This window comes from Chroicocephalus ridibundus, chromosome 2 (genome assembly GCF_963924245.1).
Source record: "Chroicocephalus ridibundus chromosome 2, bChrRid1.1, whole genome shotgun sequence".
Classification (NCBI taxonomy): domain Eukaryota; kingdom Metazoa; phylum Chordata; class Aves; order Charadriiformes; family Laridae; genus Chroicocephalus; species Chroicocephalus ridibundus.
Window position 1 is genome coordinate 91,708,979 of NC_086285.1, and position 25,564 is coordinate 91,734,542.

A 25,564-nucleotide genomic window follows, 5' to 3' on the forward strand; every position below is an offset into this window, starting at 1 on the left:
ATTATTAGTTCTTCATATGTTTCCAATGTGTAAGTATATTTATGCTTGAAATAGTTTAAGAGTTCAGAAAGAAAAAAAGGCTGAAATGAGCTGGTCATTAAAGGTAGAGGCTTACAATTTTCACTTTTATTAAATGTTATTTTATCTGGATGTGCTTTCATGTACATGTAGATATGAAATATTAGCTCTGTAAAGTGTGTTAGGCTTTATTGATGGTCAGCCTCTTGGAAAACACGCTCTCTTAATATAGTATAGGGATGTGTTTAACCTAAACAGCTAGACAAGGCTGTGGAAACCAAATTTCCTTTGTGTAGGAACAGTGAGGGGTAAATCATAGGCAAACAGTGTTTAGAAAATTAAGATGCTTATGAGAAACAGTGACTGTTTATAGAAGTTGAACTATTTTTATGCAAAACTCTAAGCAAATCAGTTGACTAGTGTAACATTTGCCTAAATATTTCCCTAAGTTTCAAAGCATTTAGCCACCCACTGTACAGACCCCCCGTGGTACATGAAACATATTTTATTACTGATTAAAGGAAAAAAAAATGTAAAAATAGTTACAGTGGCACCTTGTTTCCCCCCTAACATTTGCTGAACTTTGAAACTGTCAGACTTGTCAAAACTCGCACACTCAGCTGAAGACTCGTGCTATAGGCAGACCCCATCCGTGAGGTAGAACTGAAGAGGCCATCCCGACTGCTTAGCGGTGTGTGAGAGTAAGCTGGAAAAAAGGCTGACCCAACTCCAATTTCAGGTGTGAAGTTATAAGTATTGACTGTCCTGCGGTCAAATGTCTTGGGCTTTTCTATCAGAAATAAAGTGCAGTTGTGAACTGGACTTGATTGATGTTCAGGGTACAGCTGAGATCGCCTGCTCTGGGGCAAATCTCATTCTTTTATGTTCTCATAAAGTAATCAGAATTTAAGGTTGTGCTGTCTCAACAAAAAAGCAGCAGTTGACATAATTTTAGAAGCTGTATTTAGTGATATTTTAAATACATGCTGTGTTGTAAAGAATTTATCTGTTGAATAAACATGCTCAAAAATAACACGTCTCAATCCATAGAAGAAATGAACATAAACCCTTCATTCTTACTTGAGGTTAACCAGAAAAGAAAAATAGCATAGTTATTTTTTGATTCCTTGGTTCGGGAATCCTAAGAAATATATTTTCTTAACCTTATTGTCTAACCACCACAGGATTCCCTCACTTGATGTTTGTCTAAGTAATATAGACTCAGTACATTTCTCTGCTCATTTTATCATGTGGTTTGTATATGGAGTGCGTGCACTCAGCATGTGCCAAGAGGAAATAACATGTGGGCTGAATGAAGAAGGATACATGGTGTATGAACTTGTTTTCGTTTGTGCTCTCTTCTCTTTCCCCTAATCTTGTTGCAAGCTACTGTTTAAACTAATAGTAGTCTACTAAGCTGCTCAGTTTTTATTGTTTTTTCCTTCTCTTTCCAATGGTTTTCAAAAATACACGTTAAAGATCTCCTGCCAGCTTCAGCAGTGGGATTGAGGTGTGTTGCTTTCCACCGCCTATCCTCTTTAGGGTTTTTCTTTAAATAAAGATGATTCATCAGTGAAGACTGTTGATTACCAGATATTGGAACTTTGGTTTGTCTAGACGATAGGACTACAAGATGGCTTGCACTACCCTGTCAAGAAGCAGCCTCTCTTATGGAGGACAAGAATTCTTCCAAGAGTTCTATATTTTTTAATCGAATCAGGTTTGCCTGTAGTTGTGTATAGGAGACGTAAGTGCCTGCTGAGAAAAGGTGACTTTCAACTGCTTACAGCTAATTTTAAAAATTATGGCTTTGAAGATTGATGCATACTATTCCCTTACTATTTCCCTGAATCACCCAGTCTCTTTTGTGTGCATTCCCATAAAAAACAGGGTATGGCAGGGAAGTGAATTGTCTAAGCAAAGAACTTGCATACTGGCTAACTTTTTTTTTTTTCTCTTTTGGCAGAAGCGATCGTGTTTTAAAGCAAGCATCAATTCACAGTTCTTTTGGCATGCCAGACAAGTGCTGGACCATCATAGAATATTAATAATTTTAATAAGTATCTGATAATTGAAAATCGGCAGTGGCTGCAATGGCTAGTGAGCTGCACAGACGTGTCCTGTGCGCCTTTCCATGGCTGATTTCTTCCCTGTTGCCCCAATGTGTAAGTTTGGAGCATGTGAAATTTCCTGGTTGCTAACAAAGCAGCAGAATGAGTGAGAGGCTCCCACCACCTTCCACTAGCTGTACGAAGCAGGCAGGTAGAATTAAAATCTGGGGGTTTTTTCCCTTTTTTTTTTTTTTTTCCTTCTTCTTCAAAAGAGATGTAGTTTTAATGGAGATGTGCATTTTTACTGAAAGGTTGTAAAGCGTCCAAACTGGAATATGTTACAGAAACAGATCAGCAACCAAGAAATAGAGTGTCTAGGCAGCTGAAGTTCTGTCATCTTCTAGAAGTTTTGGTGTATTTAAAGACAAGAGGAGACACAATGTTGCTTTGCTTTTTCTCTATTTTATTATTTTTCCACCATTTTCATAACATGTTTAACGTGCGCTCTGTCCCTTCTATTGACAGCTGTCAGTGTGAGTATTTTACTGATCTACCCCTTGGAAAAGGCATTAATGAAGCATATCCATTGTTTCTAAATCATCTGGAACAGTGTGAATTGTGTTTTGCCGAAGTTTAAAGTTCTATATGCATAATCTCCATACTGGTTCATGTGAATTTGGTGCTTCTCTCTCTTCAAGGACTGCATTGCAACACGTCCAAAGCTAACGAGCGTCGACTGAAGAGGAAGAGCGTGCATATGGCTAGTAACCATTGCACGGCTGAGGAGCTGAGAGTCGGTCCTTTTTAACTTGACTTGGTGTCACCCATTTGTTCCCAGCTCTTCACGGAGCTGGTGGCTGGTCAGAGTCCAACAGGATGCAGTCGTGTGGTGTGGAGCAGGTGGCCCTGCGGGCTCCAGCACTGGCGAGGGTGCCCAGGCAGGCTGCCTGGCCTCTCACAGCAGCGGCAGCAGTACAGCTCGACGTTTCGCAAGAAACATCTTTAATTCAGTTCTCGGTTACTTCTTCTGAAGTAACCTAGACTGCCAACTCCTGAGAGATGGTGACAATTGCAGTTACTGGCCTTCTCATCCTGGGCAGCTCTGTTTTCATACTCGGTGTTGACCAGATTTTTGGAAAGACTTGTTCCAGTGGTTTTTCCTTTGTTAATTTCTGTTTGTTAATTTTTCCTTTTTTCCCCTCAATTTCTTAAATAAACTTTCAGAGATACTTTGTGTTTATTTGACAGAATGTAATAGAAGTAGAGAAGTGCAGTCAGTGCTTCTTCAAAGGGGCTTTTTTTAACATGCTTTCTTTCCTGCCTGCCATCTGCGGCACTACTCGTTTGCTATTGACAAGACTATAGGATGCTGAATAGCAGCTGATTTTGTTTGCATGGATGAACAAGGTAGATACTCACTTGTTACGTGGCAATTTGTCACATTGAGATGAGACCACACTTTGACTTGTCGTAAGCTTGTCTTTCCACTTACAGTGCTCACTTCAGGTTTTGTTCTGAAGGCTTTCTGGACAAAGAAAGGCAGTTCTTCTCTACCATTTCTGAGAATTAGAAGCTCATCATTTTACAACTCGCTCTACAGTAAATTGACTAAAGTAGTTGTTAATAATGACAAATACCTGGAATTTGACAGTGCCCTTTAGAACAAAAATAATTTCTACAAAGAGAAATTGTTGTTTGTGGCGTTGTGGTTTTTCCTTGTCTTTTTCTTGCTTGTCACTTTCTTTTTTTTTGGCCGGGGAGCATCTTTTTGTTGATGGGGTGGGGAGTGTGTTCCACTTTGAAGTCCTGGCTCAAAGCTTTTACCAAGATTAGTGTCAGGCTTTACCCTGTATATTCTTTATGTTATAATATGACTTGTTGGTCTTTGTATTTTTTGCATGAAATAGCTTCAGACCTGAAAATATTTTAAGAGCAGGATTGGAAGAGTCAAGAAATTACATTATGCTAAAACAATGTAAATGAAGAAGTTCAGGATGTTCATGTGTCAACATAAATAAGAATGTGTCATTGCAAGGTGGTCAGTTCTAGAAACAAGGTCTTCCTAATTGAAACATACGTATTTCCCCCCCCCCCCCCCCCCCGGCATTATTATAACTGTCTGTAGGCAGTTGGCTTTATGCTTCTGTTCCCTACGATACATATATAAAAATTGAGCAGGTTTCTTTACAAAACTCCATGTCGAGACCAAGTACTGGTTTCCCATAAACAAACAACATGATTTCCTTCAAAATTAATTCTGTGTCTGGTTGACAAAGCCAGCATGTAAGTGTTAAAAAGTGACAGATTAAGCCCCTCTGAAGAGAGGGCATGACTAAGGATGTCGAGTGTGTCCTGCAGGCAGTCCGTCCCTCTGCATCCCTGGAAGGGGGAGCTGCGCTCGCTGGGAAGAGCATGTGGGCTCTGTGCTGGTTGAGGCGTGAAGTTACTGGTTTTTAACTGGCCGAACCTCCCCAGGGCAAAATAAACCTTTCGCCAGTATTGGGAAGTGCAGATGCAGCAAATAGTATTTCCACACATCAAAACACAACTGAACTTCATGGCATAGTTTTCACAGCTGAGAAAAAGTCCTTATTATAGTAGCGTGCTCATCTCTGCCCGTCCTACTGAATGAGTCCCTGCCCTGAAGTGTGGATCAGCTGACCTGCAAGGTGATTTACAGTGTAAATTGGATGAAAGTCTCTCTTAGTTCATCCTCCTTCATTCACCGGTGTTTTTTTCTTTCCTATCAGAATTCTCACACCCTTCTATTTTTTTATTTATTTTAGAACTCTTGCTGTGATAAGCTTTCTGTAGTCTGTCATCCTCCTTCTCTGCTCTTAAATTATATGTTTCGAATTTAGACCATTCCTCATTTTTAGAGATGGATTGAGGCATAATATTAAGACTTGATTGATAATACCAATGCTGTCTACAGCAGGCTGCTTACACCTTTTTTTTTTTTTTTTTTTTTTTTTTTTCCCCTGAGATGTCTTGAACTAGCAGCTGATGCAAACAGGATATTAAAACAGAAGGAACATAAGTCTGGTGCAGGATGAGAATCCTTGTGTTTTCCTGAAGTTTTCTTTCCCCCTTTGTCTTCCCCCTGGTGTGTTCCCATAATTTTATGGTCTTTCCCTGTATGACCTCTATCTGTATCGTACATAACATAGTCTTTCCATACATATGCTGTCCCGCATTCTGTCTCTTCTCTGTCTCTTAAAGCATGTGAATTTAGCCTTACTGTTTTCTCACTTGGTCCAGAACATTCCCTGAATTTTTTTTATTAAACTCTCTGGATCTTTGCTTCAGCACCTTTCATTAGCATTCCACTGTCTGTGTTTTTATGTCGTATACCTTCTTGTGCCTCCTTACCTGAACGTCATCTCATCTCTACTTTAATCTGCTTCTAATCTGATGACAGACTTCTGGTCACCTTTAATCTTAAAACTATTGGTTGTGAGTTGTTTTTTTTTTTAACTGTGCAGTTTGTATGTGTTTTATCTTTCTGGCCTGGATGCCTCCTCCTTTGCCTGAATATGTGTGTGTGTTTATACATAAGAATCTTCAGCTGAAGTGATACAACCTGTAAACCGTTCCATCACACATAGCCTGCTAGAGTAAATTGGTTTTAGTACTTTCAGTGATCCCTCAGATCTCTCTGCTTCCTGTCTAAGCTTCTTCTTCTAATGCACATTTAGCTATTTACTAATACACAAAAGACTCATCCTAGCTGTAAAATGCAATGGAGCTAACTTCTTGGTTGCCCTTACAAGCATGACACCTGAAATCTGTGTTGTTGTTTTCCAAGTGCCCCCCTCTGGATATTCTTTGTTATGTTTGTTTTCTCCGCTAAGTATCCACTGCCCTGAGCTCCTATCTGTTGTACAGCCAGGTGTATACACAATTCAAGAGCCGGGTTGCTAAATCTGCTTCTGAAGCTTCAAGAAAACAAAGTTTAGTGATTACTAGGAGAACAGCAGTTTCCCACAGCTGAGATAGTGGAGAATCTGAATAGCGAGAGGGCAGATTGCAATCCCTACTGTTTTTACAGCAGTGGGTTTGAGTTTATGTCAAGGTGATGTCATTCAGGCTGATACTTATGAATATTCCATTACAAAATAATGAGAACAGATGTATGTGATGACAAAATGAAGTAAGAATGACAACTGAACGCAATCTGCAAGTAGAAAAACATGAATCTGTATTGCATTTAAATGCATCATGGGCGAAACTCCAGAACTGAACCCCCCAAACTCAGATGCTTCAGATCTGGCGCTTCCCTTATTTTTCCTTAATCTTTATTTGTTTCTTCATGGTAGTCTGCTGGCATAATATTTTCATGGATCCTAATTTGAACAATTAGTAAAGATTTTTAGGCCTTTTGCTGTAAAGCAGACCAGGATTTGGAAATTCTGTTTGAACTCTTGGCTCACTTGACAGTCACTTTACGTCTGTTGTTCAAAATACGGTGCAGAAGATCAGGCAACTGAAAATTTTTAAGCACAGTTCTTGGCAACTTAAACTGTTGTTAAGCATACTTAGTTATTATTTTTAAATACAATGCTATCCTCAAATGACTGATACTATATAATTTAAAAATATTACAACATCAGGTACGCCATGTTTGAGTCAAGGGCTTGTTTCCTTAGAAGTGGGAATGGTATGGTTAATGAGATCTCTTCCAGCTGGCGAGTCTAACTTTGCAAAGTAGGTTTTAATGTTGTGTTGTTTTGTTTTTTTTTTTTTTCCTCTGGAGTGGTCTGGGGCTCTAGTTTCATGCTGTTCCTGTGTATGAGAGAAAGAAAACTCAAAGGAGCTGTAATTGTATATCATGGCTTATACCTTGTCGCTGCATAATTTCTGTAGAACTCACAAATGATTCTGAGTATATAAAAACTGTGCTCGTAGCGCTGAAACCGCTTTCATCTAGGTGGGGGTTCAATCTTTTTTTCCCTTATACCTTCTTGTATTTGTACGCAATGTGTGCGTTTGAACAATGAAGCATAAACAATTCAAAACCCTTGTTCAGAAAAATAAGAAATAAGTAGTCATTGCAGCAGATGTTACTGTCTCTTCCCTGAGGGCACAGACAGTCAGAACCCAAATTCCCTTTAATTATCCCAGTAATAGACATATGCACACACATAAGAATGCAGAAATGTGTACTTCTAGCTGGGGAAGCTCTGGCAGGACAAAGAAAACAGGAATGCAGGCTGGATTTTAGACCTTGAGACTTTGGAGGTCAGAGTGAATTGTAAAAGCAGGGCAGGGCACCAGGGCAGGGCAGTTGCTGTGACTGTGCCTGCCCTGCCAGGAGAGCGATACCCGACTCGTGGAGGCAGTGACTTTGTGCCTAATGAGAGAACCACTGAAAGATGTGAGGAGCTGGGTAGAAGAAAGTAAGTTTACAGTAGGCTTAACAAAGAAATTCAAGTTCACTTGTTTAACGTCAAGAAACATATACTTTAAGTATGCTTTATTTTCAGTTTTTTCCATTAATAATAAATAAATTACTTGTAGACCTGCCTCATTACCTCCAAAATTGTTCTGGAGCTGTAATGGTTGTTTAAAAAACAAAGGCCTGATAAACAGGTGGTGAACTTTCTGGAAAACGTCAAGAGGTTTATGGTCTTGGGATTTGTTTTATTATGGATGATTTAAAGTGGAGAGGAGCTTGGGGAGCTGGCAGAGCTTCTAGATAAGGCTAGAGCTACATATTTCTTGGCCTCTGCAGTACTCTTTGTAAGGAAAGGCAAGCTTCAGGGCTGTGTTGTGTTGGATAGTAGGAGGAAGGCAGCTGCCTTCTTTGTGATCTAAAGAGACCTCCGGAGTACTGGATCTTGAAAGGGAGCTGCAGTTTTGTGGTTGGTTTTTTTTGTTGTTTTTTGTTGTTGTTGTTGTTCGCCCCCTCCCCCCCAAGCAAAGATGAGCTCTGAACTGCAGATGGAGATCTGACACCTTTTCATGTTTCCAAAGGGGAACCAAATGTAGTGTGGTAAGACTTAAAAGAGGAATCTTTTAGTTTGTGGTTGCTGATTTAATCATGCTGGGCAAAGTTGTAGCTCCATCTTTTCTTTTATAGAGGATCGGATTGCATTAGCTAATCCTGCCTAAATGATTGCTTTTATTTTTTTTCTTGTCGGGAAGAAAAGACGTTTTGTTTTCTTATATCTTCCTGGATCCCTATTTTAGAAACTGTACAGTTCTTACTGTCTAATTACTAGAATGTCTATATTTTTCAATGTATTATCTAAACAACAAAAAAAAATCATAATTTTTGTAAGAAATATTTTTAATTTTCAATTTTATTAAAGATTAGGCATTAACTACTATAAATACATATTCTTTTATTTCCCAGTTATGATGTCCACATATTCTTAATTCTGTATTACTAAAGTCAGTGGTGTACACAGCCCCGGTATAAGTGTGTTCTGTATGGTAAGGGCTACATGCAATGTCTTTTTCATTAAAATGCAATACTGAGTATTATAACAGACCTATCGGTCCTAATCCTTTCATTTTAAAGAAAAGCATGAAATGGTGTCAACTGATGCCATCTTTTTGTTGTTGAACTAGTACTTTTTTCTGCATCTATTGTGTCCAGTCTGATTCTGGTGTATTCCATGTAGATTATTAGACCCTTCTGATAGCAAAGACTATTAGATCTGTTACATCGATGACCCTCCTTGGCCTTGACATATGGATGTTTGTACCATATATATGAAAAAAGGGGACATGCCAACTATGTTCTAATCTCAGTAACAGGCGGACCAGGAATTTCACTGGGACATTGGGCTAGGATTGACTTGGCTTTACAATTTTTTTGGAAGAGATTTGTCTTTTTCTGTGAGATTTAGATGTTGGAGAGTTGCTTTATTGATGCAGTAGTTTGTTTTTCTTGTATACTAAAAATTACAGAAAATGCATCTTCCTGTCCTCTAAACCATTCTGGTGGAGTATACATACGCTTGGCATCTAAGGGTCAGATTTCTTGGCTATTGCTCCTTATACATAACTTCAACCCTGGGACTAAAATGCAATGCTCTGCCTCTGAAATGCATGCTAAAGAAGGGACAGCATTAGGAACCATGTAGAAAGAGTTAATGAATGCCTGGAGCGTTAACTGGAGGCTGTAACTATATTGGGTGCTCCTGGCTTTGCATCCTGCAGGAGTCTGCACGCCCAGCCTAGGCAATAGGCACTCTACAGCATCTCCCTGTGGACCTTTCCCAAAACCTCCTGTGGAAGAGAGCTCCGCTGCAGGGGCAAGACACAGTCACCTTAGTGATACAGTTCTGCAAGACAACCTGCCGAAGTGGTCAGTATTATAAAGCTAAGGAGGTATATGGTCCTGGAAGCAGATCTGCCCACATACCATTGCATATAGAAAGCATAAGCCTGGAATTAAAGGTTTTGGAAAAGCAGCCTGTAATGGGCAGGCCTTCTCTGCTTTGCACTGAGCTGCTGTCTTCAAAGTGTTCAGCTTCTACCATGGGCCTTATGGAAGAATAGCAGGGCAGATGCTCGTGCTCAGCTTTTGAGATGAGTATAATTAGCATATTGTTTTTGTTGGGGTACTCCTACCTCCTAGAATGATTTTTTTCTGTAAGAGAAATGGAAAAATATTAGCTATGCATAATGTATTTATTAGATGAGTTTTTTTGGTTTATTATTTGCTTGTCTTTCTCAAAAGAAACAGCACTTTTAATGATGTCACGGTTAATGCATCCAACAGGAATATAGCCATTGGGAAAAGCCCATTCTGGCCTGTTTTGCAACAGTGCTAGGCTACGATAGAGGAATAATTTGGTCCAAAGTAAGTACAAATACGTAAAGAATGACTTGCAGTCATTAAGTAATGTACAATAATCTACATCTAGTACAAATATGTAAAGAACGACTTTACAAATATGTAAAGTATAACTTGCATTTGTATGGCTTTAAACACTATGTACCAGAAGTAGAACCACCGTAGTTGTGGTGGAGCTTCACGGCACTGCAGCCTGAGGAGCGCAGGAGGTAGTTTGTTCAGGTGTAGCATAGGTTTCTCTCTGTTGCAATGAAAATCGGAGAAGCCCTGATGCCTGAGCTAGAAGTCTGTTTGCAGCTGTGTTTTTAAAGCTCACCTGAGGAAAAAAAACAACTGTATATGATACCTTATATTGTCACTTACTTGTTTGCAACTATAGCTGCTTTCTTCCTGTTATTTACTATTTTTTTTTAACTTTATTGCTCAAAATTATTTAAAACATGGAGTCATACACGAATGCTGAGCAACACGTCTTGAATAAGTTCTAGAAAAATAAGTTATGTTGTTGACAAACTAAGTCTCAGCCTCTTTCAGATAAACAGGAGTGAATTGTGATTGGTTTCAGAAGTAGTACAGCCATTCTTTGGCTGAACTGTCATGATGGAGTCCTTTTTTTGTTGGAACCCGTAGAATAGTATTTGCACTTATTTTCTTTCTTTGCTCAAGCTGTGGTACCTTTTTTCCTTTCATCTGCAGTGAGTCCATGACTTACCAGCAAGGGTGTGTTTAATGCGTTACTGTGAGGAGAGAATACAGTTAAAGAATTATGGAATCATAGAACGTGTTGGGTTGGAAGGGACCTTTAAAGGTCATCTATTCCAACCCCCCTGCAGTGAGCAGGGACATCTTCAACTAGATCAGGTTGCTCAGGGCCTCATCAAGCCTGGCCTTGAATGTCTCCAGGGATGGGGCCTCCAGCACCTCTCTGGGCAACCTGTTCCAGTGTCTCACCACCCTCATTGTAAAGAACTTCTTCATAATGTCTAATCTAAACCTACCCTGCTCTAGTTTAAAACCATTGCCCCTCGTCCTATCACTACATGCCCTTGCAAACAGTCCCTCCCCAGCCTTCCTGTAGGCCCCCTTCAGGTACTGGAAGGCCGCTATAAGGTCTCCCCAGAGCCTTCTCTTCTCCAGGCTGAACAACCCCAACTCTCTCAGCCTGTCCTCAGAGGAGACGTGCTCCAGCCCTTTGATCATCTTCGTGGCCCTCCTCTGGACCCGCTCCAACATGTCCATGTCCTTCTTGTGCTGAGGGTTCCAGAGCTGGGCACAGTACTCCAGGTGGGGTCTCACAAGAGCAGAGTAGAGGGGGAGAATCACCTCTCTCGATCTGCTGGCCACAGTTCTTTTGATGCACCCAGGATGCGCTTGGCCTTCTGGGCTGGAAGCACACATTGTTGGCTCATGTCCAGCGTTTCATCCATGAGTACCCCCAAGTCCTTTTCCGCAGGGCTGCTCTCTATCACATCATCCCCAGTCAGGACCTTGCGCTTGGCCTTGCTGAACTTGATGAGGTTTTCAGGGGCCCACCTCTCTAGCTCGTCCAGGTGTAGAGCTAGAAAGACTCGTGATTGGAAATTTAAGGAAAAAAGTATAAACAAAAGTGAACCGTAAAAGAAGCAACAGGTTCTGGCATGCTGGTTTTCTTCTCTTTTTTTTTTCCAACACAGAGTAATGCTTTTTTTCCTGAAGTTGTTCTGAGTGAATTTATTATTCATGGATATATTTATGTTATAATGGGAATTTTAAAATGAGGACTTAACAATCACACTGAGTTGATAATGGGTGATGCGCAGAAATTACTGAAGAAAATCTTGGTTTTCTCAGTCCTAGTTTTAAAATGGTTAGGGACAATGGATTCCTGAAGCATCACAGCAGAGTGTTTACGAGTGCACCTAACTGTGTCCTCAAGGAGAGAATGCTGCAAATAAATCCTGAAACAGGGTGTGCTGAATGAGTGCACAGGTGGATCGTCTCTTGTCAGCCACGACACCTCGCTTAATAGATTCCCCAGGGGTTAATGAGGCTGGCAGCAGGGCAGTGGGGGTGATGTAATACAGTCAACGTGGCACATCACTGCGGAGACTTCTGACTTGTCTCACTGCCTGTGAAGAGGACGGTAATGTAACTTGAGTATCATAGGAAGAGAAGATCTCAGTTAGGCTGAAATCATTATACAGCTTCAGGAAGATGGGGATTATCAGCAAGTTTGCTGATGATACCAAGCTGGGAGGGGTGGCTGACACTCCAGAGGGCCGTGCTGGCATCCAGTGTGACCTGGACAGGCTGGAGAGCTGGGCAGAGAAGAACCAAATGAGGTTCAACAAAAGCAAGTGTGGGGTCCTGCACCTGGGAAGGAAGAATGCCAAACACCAGTATAGGTTAGGGGTGGACATGCTGGGAAGCAGCTCTGAGGAGAAGGACCTGAGGGTCCTAGTAGACAGCAAATTATCCATGAGCCAGCAGTGTGCCCTTGTCGCCAAGAAGGCCAATGGCATCCTGGGCTGCATAGGGAAGACTGTGGCCAGTAGGTCGAGGGAGGTCATTCTCCCCCTCTACTCTGCACTGGTGAGGCCACACCTGGAGTACTGTGTCCAGTTTTGGGCTCCCCAGTTCAAGAGGGACAGGGAACTACTGGAGCGAGTCCAGCGAACGGCAACCAAGATGATTATGGGACTGGAGCACCTCCCTTATGAGGAAAGGCTGAAAGAGCTGGGACTCTTTAGCCTGGAGAAGAGAAGGTTGAGGGGGGACCTGATTAATGTTTACAAGTATCTAAAGGGTGGGTTTAAGGAGGACGGAGCCAGGCTCTTTTCAATGGTTCCCAGTGACAGGACAAGGGGCAATGGGCACAAGCTGGAACATAGGAAGTTCCATTCAAATACACGGAAAAACTTCTTTACAGTGAGGGTGACAGAGCACTGGAACAGGCTGCCCAGGGAGGTTGTGGAGTCCCCTTCTCTGGAGATTTTCAAGACCCGCCTGGATGCAGTCCTGAGGGATGTGCTTTAGGCAATCCTGCTCTAGCAGGGGAGTTGGACTAGATGATCTCTAGAGGTCCCTTCCAACTCTGAAGATTCCGTGATTCCGTGATTATTGTATCATCCTTAGATTTGATACATTTAATTGTAAAAACTTCAGCATGCAGTAGTATATTTTAATTTTATTATGATAAGATTAGTGAATTTGTTGTACCGATGCCACCCAGAGACTTCTGTTAATATTGCAAATCTGGAAGTTTTCAACTGTATTATTATTATTATTATTACTATTATTATTATTATTATTTTACTAACAGAGTTACTTCAAGAAGGTAGTACTGTGCATATGTTTGACTTCGTGCTCACTATTTTCAAAAACGACACCATGGCATGAGGTGTCACATACATACACCATAAACACTACTGAAATTTTTAATATCTATGTTAATTTTTTAATGAAATCAGGAGGTCTTTATTGTCCTTTAACTCTGTTATTTACCACTAAAGACCACTTCTGAATTCAGTTCTAAACATACCACTCTGTTCCTTATTAGTCATTTCTCAATTCATTTTAGTTTATTGTAGCTCTACTTTGAAGGGCTGAATAATGAAACTTAGGTTAGAGAGAATTTGGCTATTTCATTTGCAAAGAACTGTAGAGCTCAGCCCCTGGCGAGTCCTTGGACAATGTAAACCAAACAAGCTATGGCCTGTTGGAGAAATACTAAATTTAAAGTGAAAAACCGAGACAGATTTCTGTACTTCATTTTTTGCATGAATATCTAATGTCCTCCTGCTCAGCTTTGATTGTTAACCTCCCCTGTCTTTAAAGCTCTTTAGGAGACTGCCTTGACCTTTCCTAGCAGCTGAGGGGACTTTGGTGCATTTCCTTTGCCATAGGTTTATGAGCCATGGCAATGTTTTTCCTGTTAAATATAAGCTATCAACCCCCCCCCCCCCCAAAACCTGAGTCCCCCAGGATAAACCCATAGTATGCGATTCATGACATGTGAAAGAGCGCTGTAGCTTTCTCAGAATCCAACTTTTTCAGTGTCCATCTTTTGTACATTTTCATACATTTTCTTTCATGAATGTTTTTGAGTTTGTAAGGCCTGCAGATTTCAGTCCTGTAATGGCAATTAAAAGAAAAAAAAAATCTTATTTTGCTCAGGGTAAGTATGTCTTGAATGTAATGAAAGGACCCAGCGTGTGTTGGAGACCAGCGTTTGTCATGATGGTATGTATACTGTGATCTAGTTTTCCATGGACAGCTTTAAGTCTGAGGCTGATGTCTGCAGAACGGTAACCGTGCATGCTTAGTTTTAAACCGGGAGGTGGGGATGGGACGGACGGAAATCCATGTTGAAGGTGTGTCTGAACAAGTGTTTTCAGTGTCAGGAATAAGAAAAGAGCAGTCCTTAAAAGGCTAGGCATTTCCCTGCACTGCACATGAACTGAGGGCAGAGGAAAGGTAGGGCAATACCGGGAAGGGGAGGGTTAGGGGAGAAGAGGGATCTGGAAAGGGGAGGGATGTTGCTGCTGGTCACCTGTGATCAGCAGGCAGGACAGTTAGGTTATGTGTCAGTAGGCCAGCTTAATTAATTTACACATTTATTTATAGTACTGTTGCAGTATACAAAATCTATAGCTGTGTTATTTTGTAAAGCTTGTACATGAAAGCCCTTAGTAAACTGAAATTATTATTGCTTACTACTTTACTGTGAGTTTTTAATTCAAAGAACAATAATTTGTAGAACTTTAATAGCTTGTTATGAATTTTTGACTCTAAGGAGATAATTCGTAACAGAACTGAAAGGCCTTGTTTCACCTAAGGCTTTTCAACTAGATTTTGCTTTAGATGAGCAAAAATTAATTTCATTTTGTTTAGATGAAAATAAATCTAATTATTCTGTTGATTTATTTACATAAATTTTCTGTAGTGTAACTTAAAGCAGAATTTCACCAATGAGCTTTTACTTTTGCAGTTTACATGGGGTTTGTGGATTGTCTTTTTTTGTTGTTGGTGGTTTTTTGTTTGTTTTCCCTTACAAAAGCATCACGACGTCGTAGCTTTATCCCTTAAAGGCTTATTGCTGCATGACACGTGATGCCGCCGTGACACACATGAAATACATTTCAGAGTGTTTGCTGAAAAAAAATCCAGCTCTAGCTGCCATTTGCTCTTCCTAACCTTACTCCCTCAAGCAAGAACATTGCGGAATGCAACACAGACAGGATAAAATAATTTATATTTTTGAGGGACAGAGGGGAGTCAGATTTGAGAGAGATGTCTTAGCAAGTCTTCATTCTCTAGCCTGGGCTTGCCTTGCCCTGTTTGGCCCCTGGCCCCTTGCTCCAAACCTGGAAATGGTCTCAATCACCTGCTTGCTGTACCTTGAAGCTTTATTGTGCCTTGCTGAGGCAGCAGGACAAGTGGAAGAGAATTGTATCCTTGAATCTCAGTCTTCCCTGCAGTCTTCTGGCACCGCAACACCTCTGTGTACTGAGATGTCCCTGGCCTACCCATTCTAAGGGGAGCTACTGCTTTCCTCATTTTCCAGGAGACCAAGGGTCTCATTTGTGTACCAAGACGGAGCTGAAGTAATCCCATCCTCAGCTGCTTGCCTTGTCTCTCTTTCAGAGACTGCTGTTTTCACAGCAGGTCTGGCTTTACCTGTGTGCAGATCTGCTGCTGAGCCTGTGGCATTTTCAGCTCTGCATATTTGCACACAGCAATACAAATTTGAATTTTAGCACATTGATAGCCTGAGTTGTACTTTGGCAGTTTAGGAGTAGGCTTGTGTGTGATTCTGCAAGATTGTACCTGAGAGGCAGAAACCTGTGGGCGCGAGCGTAGGCAGAGAGAGCCCAGGGAACTGTGGCTGCCATCTCAAAGAGTGCAAATTCCTGGTATGTGCGAGGCAACACTTCCCATGGCTTGTGCAACCATGCGGAAGGGGAATGTAGCAGCCAAGGGACTAAACCCATGTCCTGGCTTGTCCTTTCAGCCCGTCTTGTGACCTCTGCCCACTGGCTTGGTTGGAATCCCAGCTTGTGTACTCTATTATGTCTTCAAAGCCCTGATTTTTTTTTTCCATAGGATATTTGTTCTGTGGTTTTATTGGTTATTCATCAGTATTATCATTTTTTCTGAATTTCTGCTACTTTATAAAATGGTTTTACATCCATTTCTGTCCTAGTCGCAGGCTTGATACAAGGAAAAGTAGCCTCTCTACATCTCTCAGAACTGAGAGCTATTGCTGGGTGGGAGTGTGTGTGTGTGTGTGTGTGTGTGTATTTCTTCTGTGAAGACCATGTACATATTCTGTGCCCATATGGGAAATGTCTGAGGGAATTTATGGAGATTTTAGATATATTGGCTGATAAACAGAATTTTATTTAGCTTTAGTTTTCTTTTTTTTTTTTTTGGTCTTTTTCTCCACTAAGTGAGATTCTTCGAGACTTACATCTGGATTTCCTCATCTTTATGTCCTACCTAATTTCTCAGTTTTTTAGAACAATGCAATTGATTGTTTCTTAAAAAATGCATAACTGAAAAGTTAAGTTTGCAAAACTGAGTACAAAAAAAGTTAAGAAATGCATCTGTTGGGCTTGCCTGTGTAGACATATATATAAATAGATATATAAGTATGTATAAGGCTACATAGGCCTATAACATATGTGTGTGTGCATATTTTTTTTTCCTCCTATGGAGTTGTGCTAGGTTCTATGCACAGCATCTGCAGTAGTAGCTGATGGCAACTTTAATCATAGTTATCTAATATGCGGCCCCATCCCCTCTCCTGCTCAGTGTTCAGACCCTTATTTGAGAACCTATCCAGCACAGATGGAATCAACAGTGAATTTCGCTACAAGTTCTGTAGAACATGTACAAACTTGCATTATAGGCCTGAAATTGCCCAGATGCATACAGGCTGTCATTAAAAATGCAGAAGTTAGTTTCCTGACACCCAAGTGATTCTACTGCACAGTTCCATCTGTTTTTCCAAAGTATATGATACTACAGCTTCTGTATAGTGCGTTTAATGGTTCTCTGCAATGGCTGAACACATTCTGACACAGGATAACATTTTTCTCCTGGGCCCTCTCCTTAGGAATGGATGACCTACTTGTGTTAAAACTTTAATATCTAAATTAGGAACAAATCATCCTGAAACAGGCACCAGACATGGATTATTTCAACCCAGACATTTGCAAAAGGAAAAATATGCTCATGAGCAAAGAAAGGAGCTTAGAATGGGTGTTGGCAACCTGAGCTGCAACTGGTGTTAGCAGTACCAAAAATTACACTGCCACCGCGCTCTCAGGGAGGTTGGTGTTGACTCCGTATTCTAAACGGTCATGACCATGTGCTCACCTTTGGTCTTTTTATTGACTGTTTCACATCTATAGTCTTCAAATAGATAGTTCCACAGCTTATTGTGCCATATATATATAGCCCACTTCACCTTTCACATATGTGCCAGACCACTGCTTTGTGACTACATTAAAAATAAATAAATAAGCAAAATGCGTCAATATCCTGAGAACTGGGGGAGAAACTCCCGAGGATGGGGCTTTTGTACAACTGCACTGTTTTTTAAAGAACCATTTATGTCATTATAGAAATTTTATATATTCTGTGTGTCTCTGTAAAAGAAATAATAAAAAAAGTCATGCTGTGTTCATCCAGCTAGTGATATGAATGCAAAAATAACTACTAATAATGCAAATATTTAAGGATTTGGTGTGCAGTTATTTATGTGTGTTTAACTTTGAAAGTAGGAATAGATTCTTATTCTGAATACAAGTAATACTCCTTGCCGATTTTCAGCAACTTACCCCCTTGTCTGCCCAGTTTTATGTAGCACTAAATTGGTCTAAGAAAGGCAGGTTAAAAACCCCAAAAGTTCACCGGAATATCAAGCATTTTCCCTTTTTCATCCCTCATGTCTCAACCTTTTTATTGTGACAATGATGAAAAGTCAAATTTGCTTGTTTTTCTCATTGTTTTCCACTTGATTGGTCCTTATTTAAAGAACAAAGCAAAAAAAACCAAACCCCCTGGTTCTCAGCTGCTTCTGATGCACGGAAAATTAATCTGACTTCACTTGAGTATGTACCAGTGAGCTGCAGTTCTACTGTGGTGTTTTCTGCTTTACCTAAGGAGGAAAACACATCTAGCTTATAAATCAGACCAAAATTTGAATACTTCATTCAAGCGTGTATTGAGTAACTGCTCTATATATTTTACAGGCCTGTAGTGGAAATTATGTGGTATGGTGGTAAAAGTCTCCTCTGTTTCCTTAGAGGACCATGCTGAGAAAACTTGCAGCCCCACAGTATTTGCAAATGTAATGTTGACTACCTGATGTATTACGACTGTGACATTTACAGTAACAGTTCTATTTCTTGATTGTTTTTAGAAATTGCCCCTTGGTTACATGTGTTCAGAGCAGAAGATGCTGTGGACTTTTCACAGTTAACGTTTGACCCAGGACAAAAAGAGCTTATTGCTGGAGCCAGGTGAGAAATCTATTTTCTTTTCTTCTTGCATCAAACTGTATTTTGTTCTTTGTTGATAAGTAATATTGATCCAAATTCTAACATCAGCTTGCTCTTGTATGACTCCCCTGCCTTCCAGACCCACTAAACTGAACATTATGTGTGTTTATTTCTCTTATTCCTTACTCAAGTTAAAAGAAGGATTGCCTGGTATCAAGGATCCAATAGCTTAGACTATTCTCATTTTTAGGAGGACTGTCCTGGAGTACTCTCAGATTTTGGATGCATACAGTAGAACAGGCAGATGCTATGTGACAATGTGACAAAAGTTACTATAGCATAAAACTTATGATGATCACAAATTTGGCTACATAGTACGGCTCTTTGTGCTTGGGTGATTCTAATAATTATTCAGTACAGTGCCAGGAAAGATCTGTTAAAGACTGCAGAGTTTGTGGTAAAGTCGCTGATAATCACAATTTTTGCACAGTTAGGACAGTACTTTGCAAGCTGTGATCAACAGTGACACTGTCTTAGGTGTCAACATTGAAGCAGTAACAGTCCTTGAACACCATTTTTTCCTCTCTTAGCATGTGAAGTAGAGTAAAACATTTTCATAGAATCATTTAGGTTGGAAAAGACCCTTGGGATCATCGAGTCCAACCATCAGCCCCACTCTACAAAGTTCTCCCCTACACCATATCCCTTAACACCACATCTAAATGACTCTTAAACACATTCAGGGATGGTGACTCCACCACCTCCCTGGGCAGCCTATTCCAGTGTCTCACTACTCTTTCTGTGAAGAATTTTTTCCTCATGTCCAGCCTAAACCTACCCTGTTGCAGCTTGACGCCATTCCCTCTTGTTCTATCGCTAATTACTTGTGAGAAGAGACCAGCACCAACCTCTCTACAGTGTCCTTTCAAGTAGTTGTAGGGAGCGATGAGGTCTCCCCTCAGCCTCCTCTTCCTCAAACTAGACAGTCCCAGCTCCTTCAATCGCTCCTCATAAGATTTATTCTGCAGGCCCTTCACCAGCTTCGTTGCCCTCCTCTGCACTCGCTCCAGCACCTCGATATCTCTCTCGTATTGAGGTGCCCAGAACTGGACACAATACTCAAGGTGTGGCCTCACCAGTGCTGAGTACAGGGGGACAATCACCTCCTTCCTTCTGCTGGTCACACTATTTCTAATACAAGCCAGGATGCCATTGGCTTTCTTGGCCACCTGGGCACACTGCTGGCTCATGTTCAGCCGCTTGTCAATTAGAACCCCCAGGTCCCTTTCTGCCAGGCAGCTCTCCAGCCACACTTCCCCAAGCCTGTAGCAATGCATGGGGTTGTTGTGGCCCAAGTGCAGGACCTGGCACTTGGCCTTGTTGAAGCTCATACCGTTAGCCTTGGCCCATCGGTCCAATCTATCCAAGTCTCTCTGTAGAGCCTCCCTATCCTCACGTAGATCAACACTCCCACTTAACTTGGTGTCATCTGCAAACTTACTGATGATACACTCTATGTCCTTATCAAGATCATCAATAAAGACGTTAAACAGAAATGGTGCCAGCACTGAGCCCTGAGGGACACCACTTGTGACCGGCCGCCAGCTGGATTTAACTCCATTGACCACCACTCTTTGGGACCACCCATCCAGACAGTGCTTGATCCAGCAGATCGTATGCTCATCCAGGCCATGAGCCGCCAGTTTTTCCATGAGAATTCTATGGGGGACAGTGTCAAATGCTTTTTGAAAGTCTAGGTAGATAATATCCACAGCCTTTCCCTCATCCAATAATTGGGTCATCTTGTCATAGAAGGAGATCAGGTTCGTCAGGCAGGACCTGCCTTTCATAAACCCATGCTGACTAGGCCTGATCCCCTGGTTGGCAAAAAATTTTAACCATGTAACTTATTATTTAAATCTGCGTCTTGAATTAATGAAGTCACTTAATTTTTCTGTCAGATTTAGCATTGGAATACATTTCTGTTTCCCAGTTTGTTTCTTAGTTGAAAATGAGGTTCAAAATACAGAGTCAAAAATGCACTGCGAGAATTTTTTTTTTTCCGCGTGTGCCAATGGAAGTCGCTTAGCTACAGGGGCAAAACTTTCTGAGTTTGGAGATATATATATATATATGTCTCTGGCCACCTGAGGTGGGCTATCCTGTGCGCTCATGTTTTTTCTCTTCTATAAGCTGACAAATAAAAGGAGGCATGAGGCTGTCAGCTGGCACTGTTCTGTAAAGACAGCCAGCATTAGTCAGAGCTGTCTGAGCCTCTCCTCAGTGCCACAGCATTGTGTGTTGGATCGATGCACGCTGTATAGATCTCAATCACCAATGAAAAAATGATTATTTTTTTTTTTCTTTTCCTCTCTTTTTTTCTTCTCCGTACTGTTTATCTGGGCTTCAAATCTCAGCAAAGAATATGCTCGTTTAAACTTGTGCTTTTAATGAAGTTTTTTGAATCCTTATGGGATAAGCTTTGGATGATGTTGTTGAATAGGTAGTGACTACGAAAAATGCCAGCTGCAGATTCTGCCTTTTGCAAAAGACCCAATACAGTAAAAGCAATAGGTTTGATTTGGTTTCTCTATAAGTTAATGCTGCTTCAGAACTTCGTATCTCTTGTTCTAGATAAAATTGCAAAATTCAAAATACTCAGTGTTTTTAAAATCACAACACAAATCTTTGTTTTCCACAGTCCAGTATAGCTGGCTGTTATTTGTTCACAGAATTTATTGGATTTTTTTCTTTCCTTATTTTGCATTTCCATTCTAAATTCGAAACTTTTCCGCAGCACTGTTGTGTTTGGCCACTTTAGAACGACCGCACCTGCCAGCGGGTTGCTCTAATTGTACTTATTATTGATATTAGTATGTTCTTTTCACTATACATTTTTCTCTTCTTAAAGCATTGTGCCAGACAGTATGGTGAAAGTCACTGTATGTCATGGAGTCATAGATTCAGAGTCTAGGAACCAGTTATTATGGTGCTGTAGTCCCAAAAATGCAAGTGTTGATCTTAACTCATTATGCACCTTTTGCATATAGTTCCCGCTACCATGTAAAATGAATCTGTTCACTGTGAATATGATGTCAAGTTTTCTGCTCGTTTGCAGGAGTGGTGTTTGCAGCCTTTCGTAGTCTCAGCTGCCCGCACGGATTTATTTTTTTTTTTTCTTAACGCACCTTTCACCCGGGGCCATCTGAACAGAGCATTAATATTACTGTACTTGTTCTATTTTAGTACAAGTTTCTTGCACATTCGCTTCACAGGATTCACACATCTGAAGAGCCGTTAGAAGAATTTGTTTTCTGTCCTAAGCCACAAATGTGCTCTCATAGAGACAGTGAAGAGTACACACTGTTAATTCCTCTCCTTCCTGGTGAAATATCTTTTGATATACAGTTATTTCTCTTAGAATATTCCAACAATTTTTTTTTATTATTATTTTCTTGTACTAATACTTTTGTACTGAAAAACTAAGAACTATGTGCAATGTGATTTCAGTAAGATCTGAGTAGTTAAAAGCTCCTGCGGACTTGCGAAAATTGTGATTACATGATTTTCCCTTCTCCACCCAATCAATGGTAGAGAAGGGAAATGTGTGGTGGCATATGGCAAAGCTACAAATAAACTTACGTTACTCCCTTTACACTGCCAAGAGAAGGACTCCCATTATGATTTACTTGTCCAGCATCCAAACAAAAACAGGGGGTGATGCTTGCACCTCTAGACTTCTGCGTTAGTAAGGTGGTGGTGTTCTAAACGAGATGAATGATTTTGACAGACAGGAGTTGTGTCCTGGCTCAGCTTAAGTTTATAATTTATTTTTTTCACCTTAGTAGAGTTTAGTGAACTCTTCTCCCAAATTTCTCTGTCTGTCTTAGAAACAAAAAAACCCCAGTGTTGTGAAAATTTGGCACTACTGGAAATTCTTAAATCCCTTTTCTGTCACTGATGTTCATGATGGGTGATTCTCTTCCATTTTTGAAATTCTACAGCCCCTGAAGAGGTTCATGACTTTTTTGTCTTAATAAGCAAGGTAGCAAAGATCCCAGCTGGGATTCAGACTGGATTCCTGCTGGGAGCTGCTAACGCAGCGACATAAAAAGACAGATATGATCCCATGATGCCTCAAAAGGTGTCTCCTGTAGTGACAGAGAACTATTGATACCTTTGCACAAGGACCTTGAGAGACATTAAACTGTAGTAGTGTGTGTCATTCTGTTTATATATGGTTAAACAAGGTTAAGCAAAATTAGAAAGAGCTGTAGGGAAGGACTGCTAAAAGGCAAATGAAGAAGATTGGAATTGTAGTGCAGGGAAACAAAGGCAGAGTGTGTGCCCAGCGTCTGCCCATAAATCCATCAGCAGGTACATCTATGGAAAGAAATAGCTGTATAAACTACATGGTGGTGTTGGCAGAAAACCAAATCAGTTTAAGTTGGGCATAGGTAAGTTAGTCAGGAAACAATGAGTTTTGTCACATTTTACCAGTGTGAACAAAAGAACAGAAATATTTTTGAGATAGAGATCTCTAAGTATATGAAAAGGACATTATTCTATAGTGTTTGCCATACCGGGCAATAACTGGGAAGGTAATTACTAGTCCTGTATTGCTAAGATTGGTATTGCTTGTCCAGTTTGGGAAATAAAGGCGGTCTTCTGATGTCTGCAGGCATTCTGTAGTTACTTTGCAAAAATAGATTTTTTTACAATTTTATCTGCTTTCCCTCCTTCTCAGCAGGTTGCCTTCCAGTCCTTTTGAGAAGTCTCTGGTTGATATTTTATTTCATTCTGCAAAATGTCCCGTTCTCCTGTAGGTCTTGAGTTGATTAATTCTGAGTCTTGCAGCCTTATTTCAGTTTCCTTACACCACCTGCAGCGATCTACAAATGTTACTACTCCAATCCTAGCACACACCTTCATCCTTTAATCATCCAGTCCACCCTGGCACTGATATTTCCTTTGTGCTGAGGAGTTGCGCAAGATTTTGAGCCATACTCCTTTCCCTTTCCTACCACCCCCGTTAGGGAGAGAGGCTGCTGTTCCCAATGAAGTTTGGTTTTGGCTAAGTCTGGCTTATTTCTTTTAGTAGTGACTGCTTTAATTTCTAAATATTGCTATACAATACAGGTTCAATTATACCTCCTGTTTTAATTGTAAAAGGAGCTAGTACAACTTTCAAGTTTAAGGAGGCTTGCACTTGTCTTTGTGTCAGAGTCACTTGACAGTCATTAATGCCTTCCAGTGTAACAGGTCTGCTTAATAACATATATTGCATCTGAAGCGAAGTATTGTAATACAGTGTCATTTGGTCTTCTGTCAATCTGCTGTGCCAAAAGAGATGTATGTGTACTGTTGGTGAGGGCTTCAGAGGGAGAGGAGTATCTTCTGAAATGACTGATGAGTTAGCCTGGATCTCTGTAACAACCTGCAGTTGCCCTGCTTGCCTGGGACATTTTGGGCACAAACTGTCCCAAGTAGAAAAATTTGTTTAGATAGCTTTGAGAAATGGGGGAGTGGAGTGGAGGGGGTGGGGACAGACAGGGGAAAAGGCAGAGAGAGAAATTTATCTTGCCCGACTTTGATCAAACAGCCTAAAGTGCATAGTGAAGACAAGCAAAGATTAAAGTTCAATTTATGAAGCTGAATTAAGGGAAGGAGAATGATTTTCATTATGGTTGCTGGGTTTTAAAATTTACATTTGAAGAATATGACAGATTTCTCAGTGTTATGTCAATTAGGTCTAGATTTAATGTAAAAGGAACTTGATTTCTTAATAGCTATGTACTAAATGGTATGAGATTATACATTTATGAAAAATGGGGAAAAAAAGAAAATAGATTAATGAGAAACACTCTGCATAGAAAATTCAGTATGGATGTAAACCAGTTAGTACGTTATGAAGCCTATTGGCTTTTGACAAAGGGCAATATAGCCATGTTCCCATGAAACGGTATCTTTAAAATTTGCCTAAGGCATTGTTCTTAACATCACATATGACCTGGCAGATAAAAATAAATGAGTTCTCTTGCAATCTGAAACCTTCTAGGGAATTCATTTGTTTTCTTCAGAAAAAAAAAAAAACAAACCAAAAAACATATGGCAGGGCAGAATTTACTTTTATAATTAAGTGGCATCAGCGAAGGATTACTTTCAGGGCATTAGCTCCTCAGTAAGTTCAAGGAAATGAGAGACTGCTTGGTTATCTTATTTTGATAAATCCTGGTAAAATATTCAGATTAATATTTATCTGTGTGTTATTTAGTGGACTGACTTTGCATCTAATCAAATATGATAATGATTTCTGTATTGTGAAATGCCAGTAAGCATGGAGATCCATGGATTTCCCCAAGAACAACCTTGCCCTTCTTTTCCTGTGTGGAAGCGCTTTGCCATATGTCCTGCAGCGTTTTCTTTGTGTCTCGCTTGGAAAGGTCAATTGCGGGGGGAAACGACCAGCTCAGGGGAAGGAGACAGCAGTGTCTGAATTACCTTGGCAAATTGTGCGTTGCGTTTTTTTCTCCTTATTCCCTGACAGCGCACTAAACACTTATCAGCTCTAGTTTTTATAAATCAAAAACTGTTAAAAGTGTTCCGGTCATTTTGGTAAAACAAGAGTCAATGAGAAGTATGTCTCAAATGCAGTAGGTTGGTCCAAAAATGTTGAAATTAAAAATAATTAGTTAAATTTTCCTTTTAATCCATTCTTTTTTTCCTTTTTTTTTTGTGGTGACTTATATTTTTTTTCTTAATGAGTTTATTCAAACCATGCCAGAAGAACTATGTTAGAAGGAACTTGTTTCTTTAAAGTATAAAGAAAGAAATCCTCCTCTTCCCAAGCGTCTTGTGCTTGAAATTATGAACTGATAGGGTTCATTCTTAAGATATGGTAATTTATCTTTTAAAATTCAAGTTGGGCTAGTTCAGTTATACTTTATATAGTTACTTATCAGAAATGGGTCTCAAAGCTATTCAACTTTTTTTTTTTTTAATTGGATAATATATATACAGACATATCTTAAATTGTTTTTTACACAGAGCATCCCAATAACAGTGGCTTTCTCCTGTATGTTCTCCTGCAAGTTAATTAAACTTGCTTTGAGGTGGCTTATTGCCTCAGTCACTCCTTATCTTGCTGATGAAGGACTGTAACAGTATGCCTTTTCACTTAATTATAAGCGTGTTTG

General features: G+C 40.3%; 1 protein-coding gene across 4 annotated transcripts in view; it reads left to right on the forward strand.

The window, feature by feature from the left end:
• Nucleotides 1-25,564, forward strand: part of SEMA5A (semaphorin 5A) — a 350,644-nt gene that overhangs the window by 110,193 nt on the left and 214,887 nt on the right. For all 4 annotated transcript variants that reach the window (XM_063326183.1, XM_063326186.1, XM_063326184.1 and 1 more), the window contains one exon: nucleotides 18,290-18,389. In XM_063326183.1, coding sequence (XP_063182253.1) covers nucleotides 18,290-18,389 — 100 coding nt within the window. The remainder of the gene's footprint in view (nucleotides 1-18,289; nucleotides 18,390-25,564) is intronic.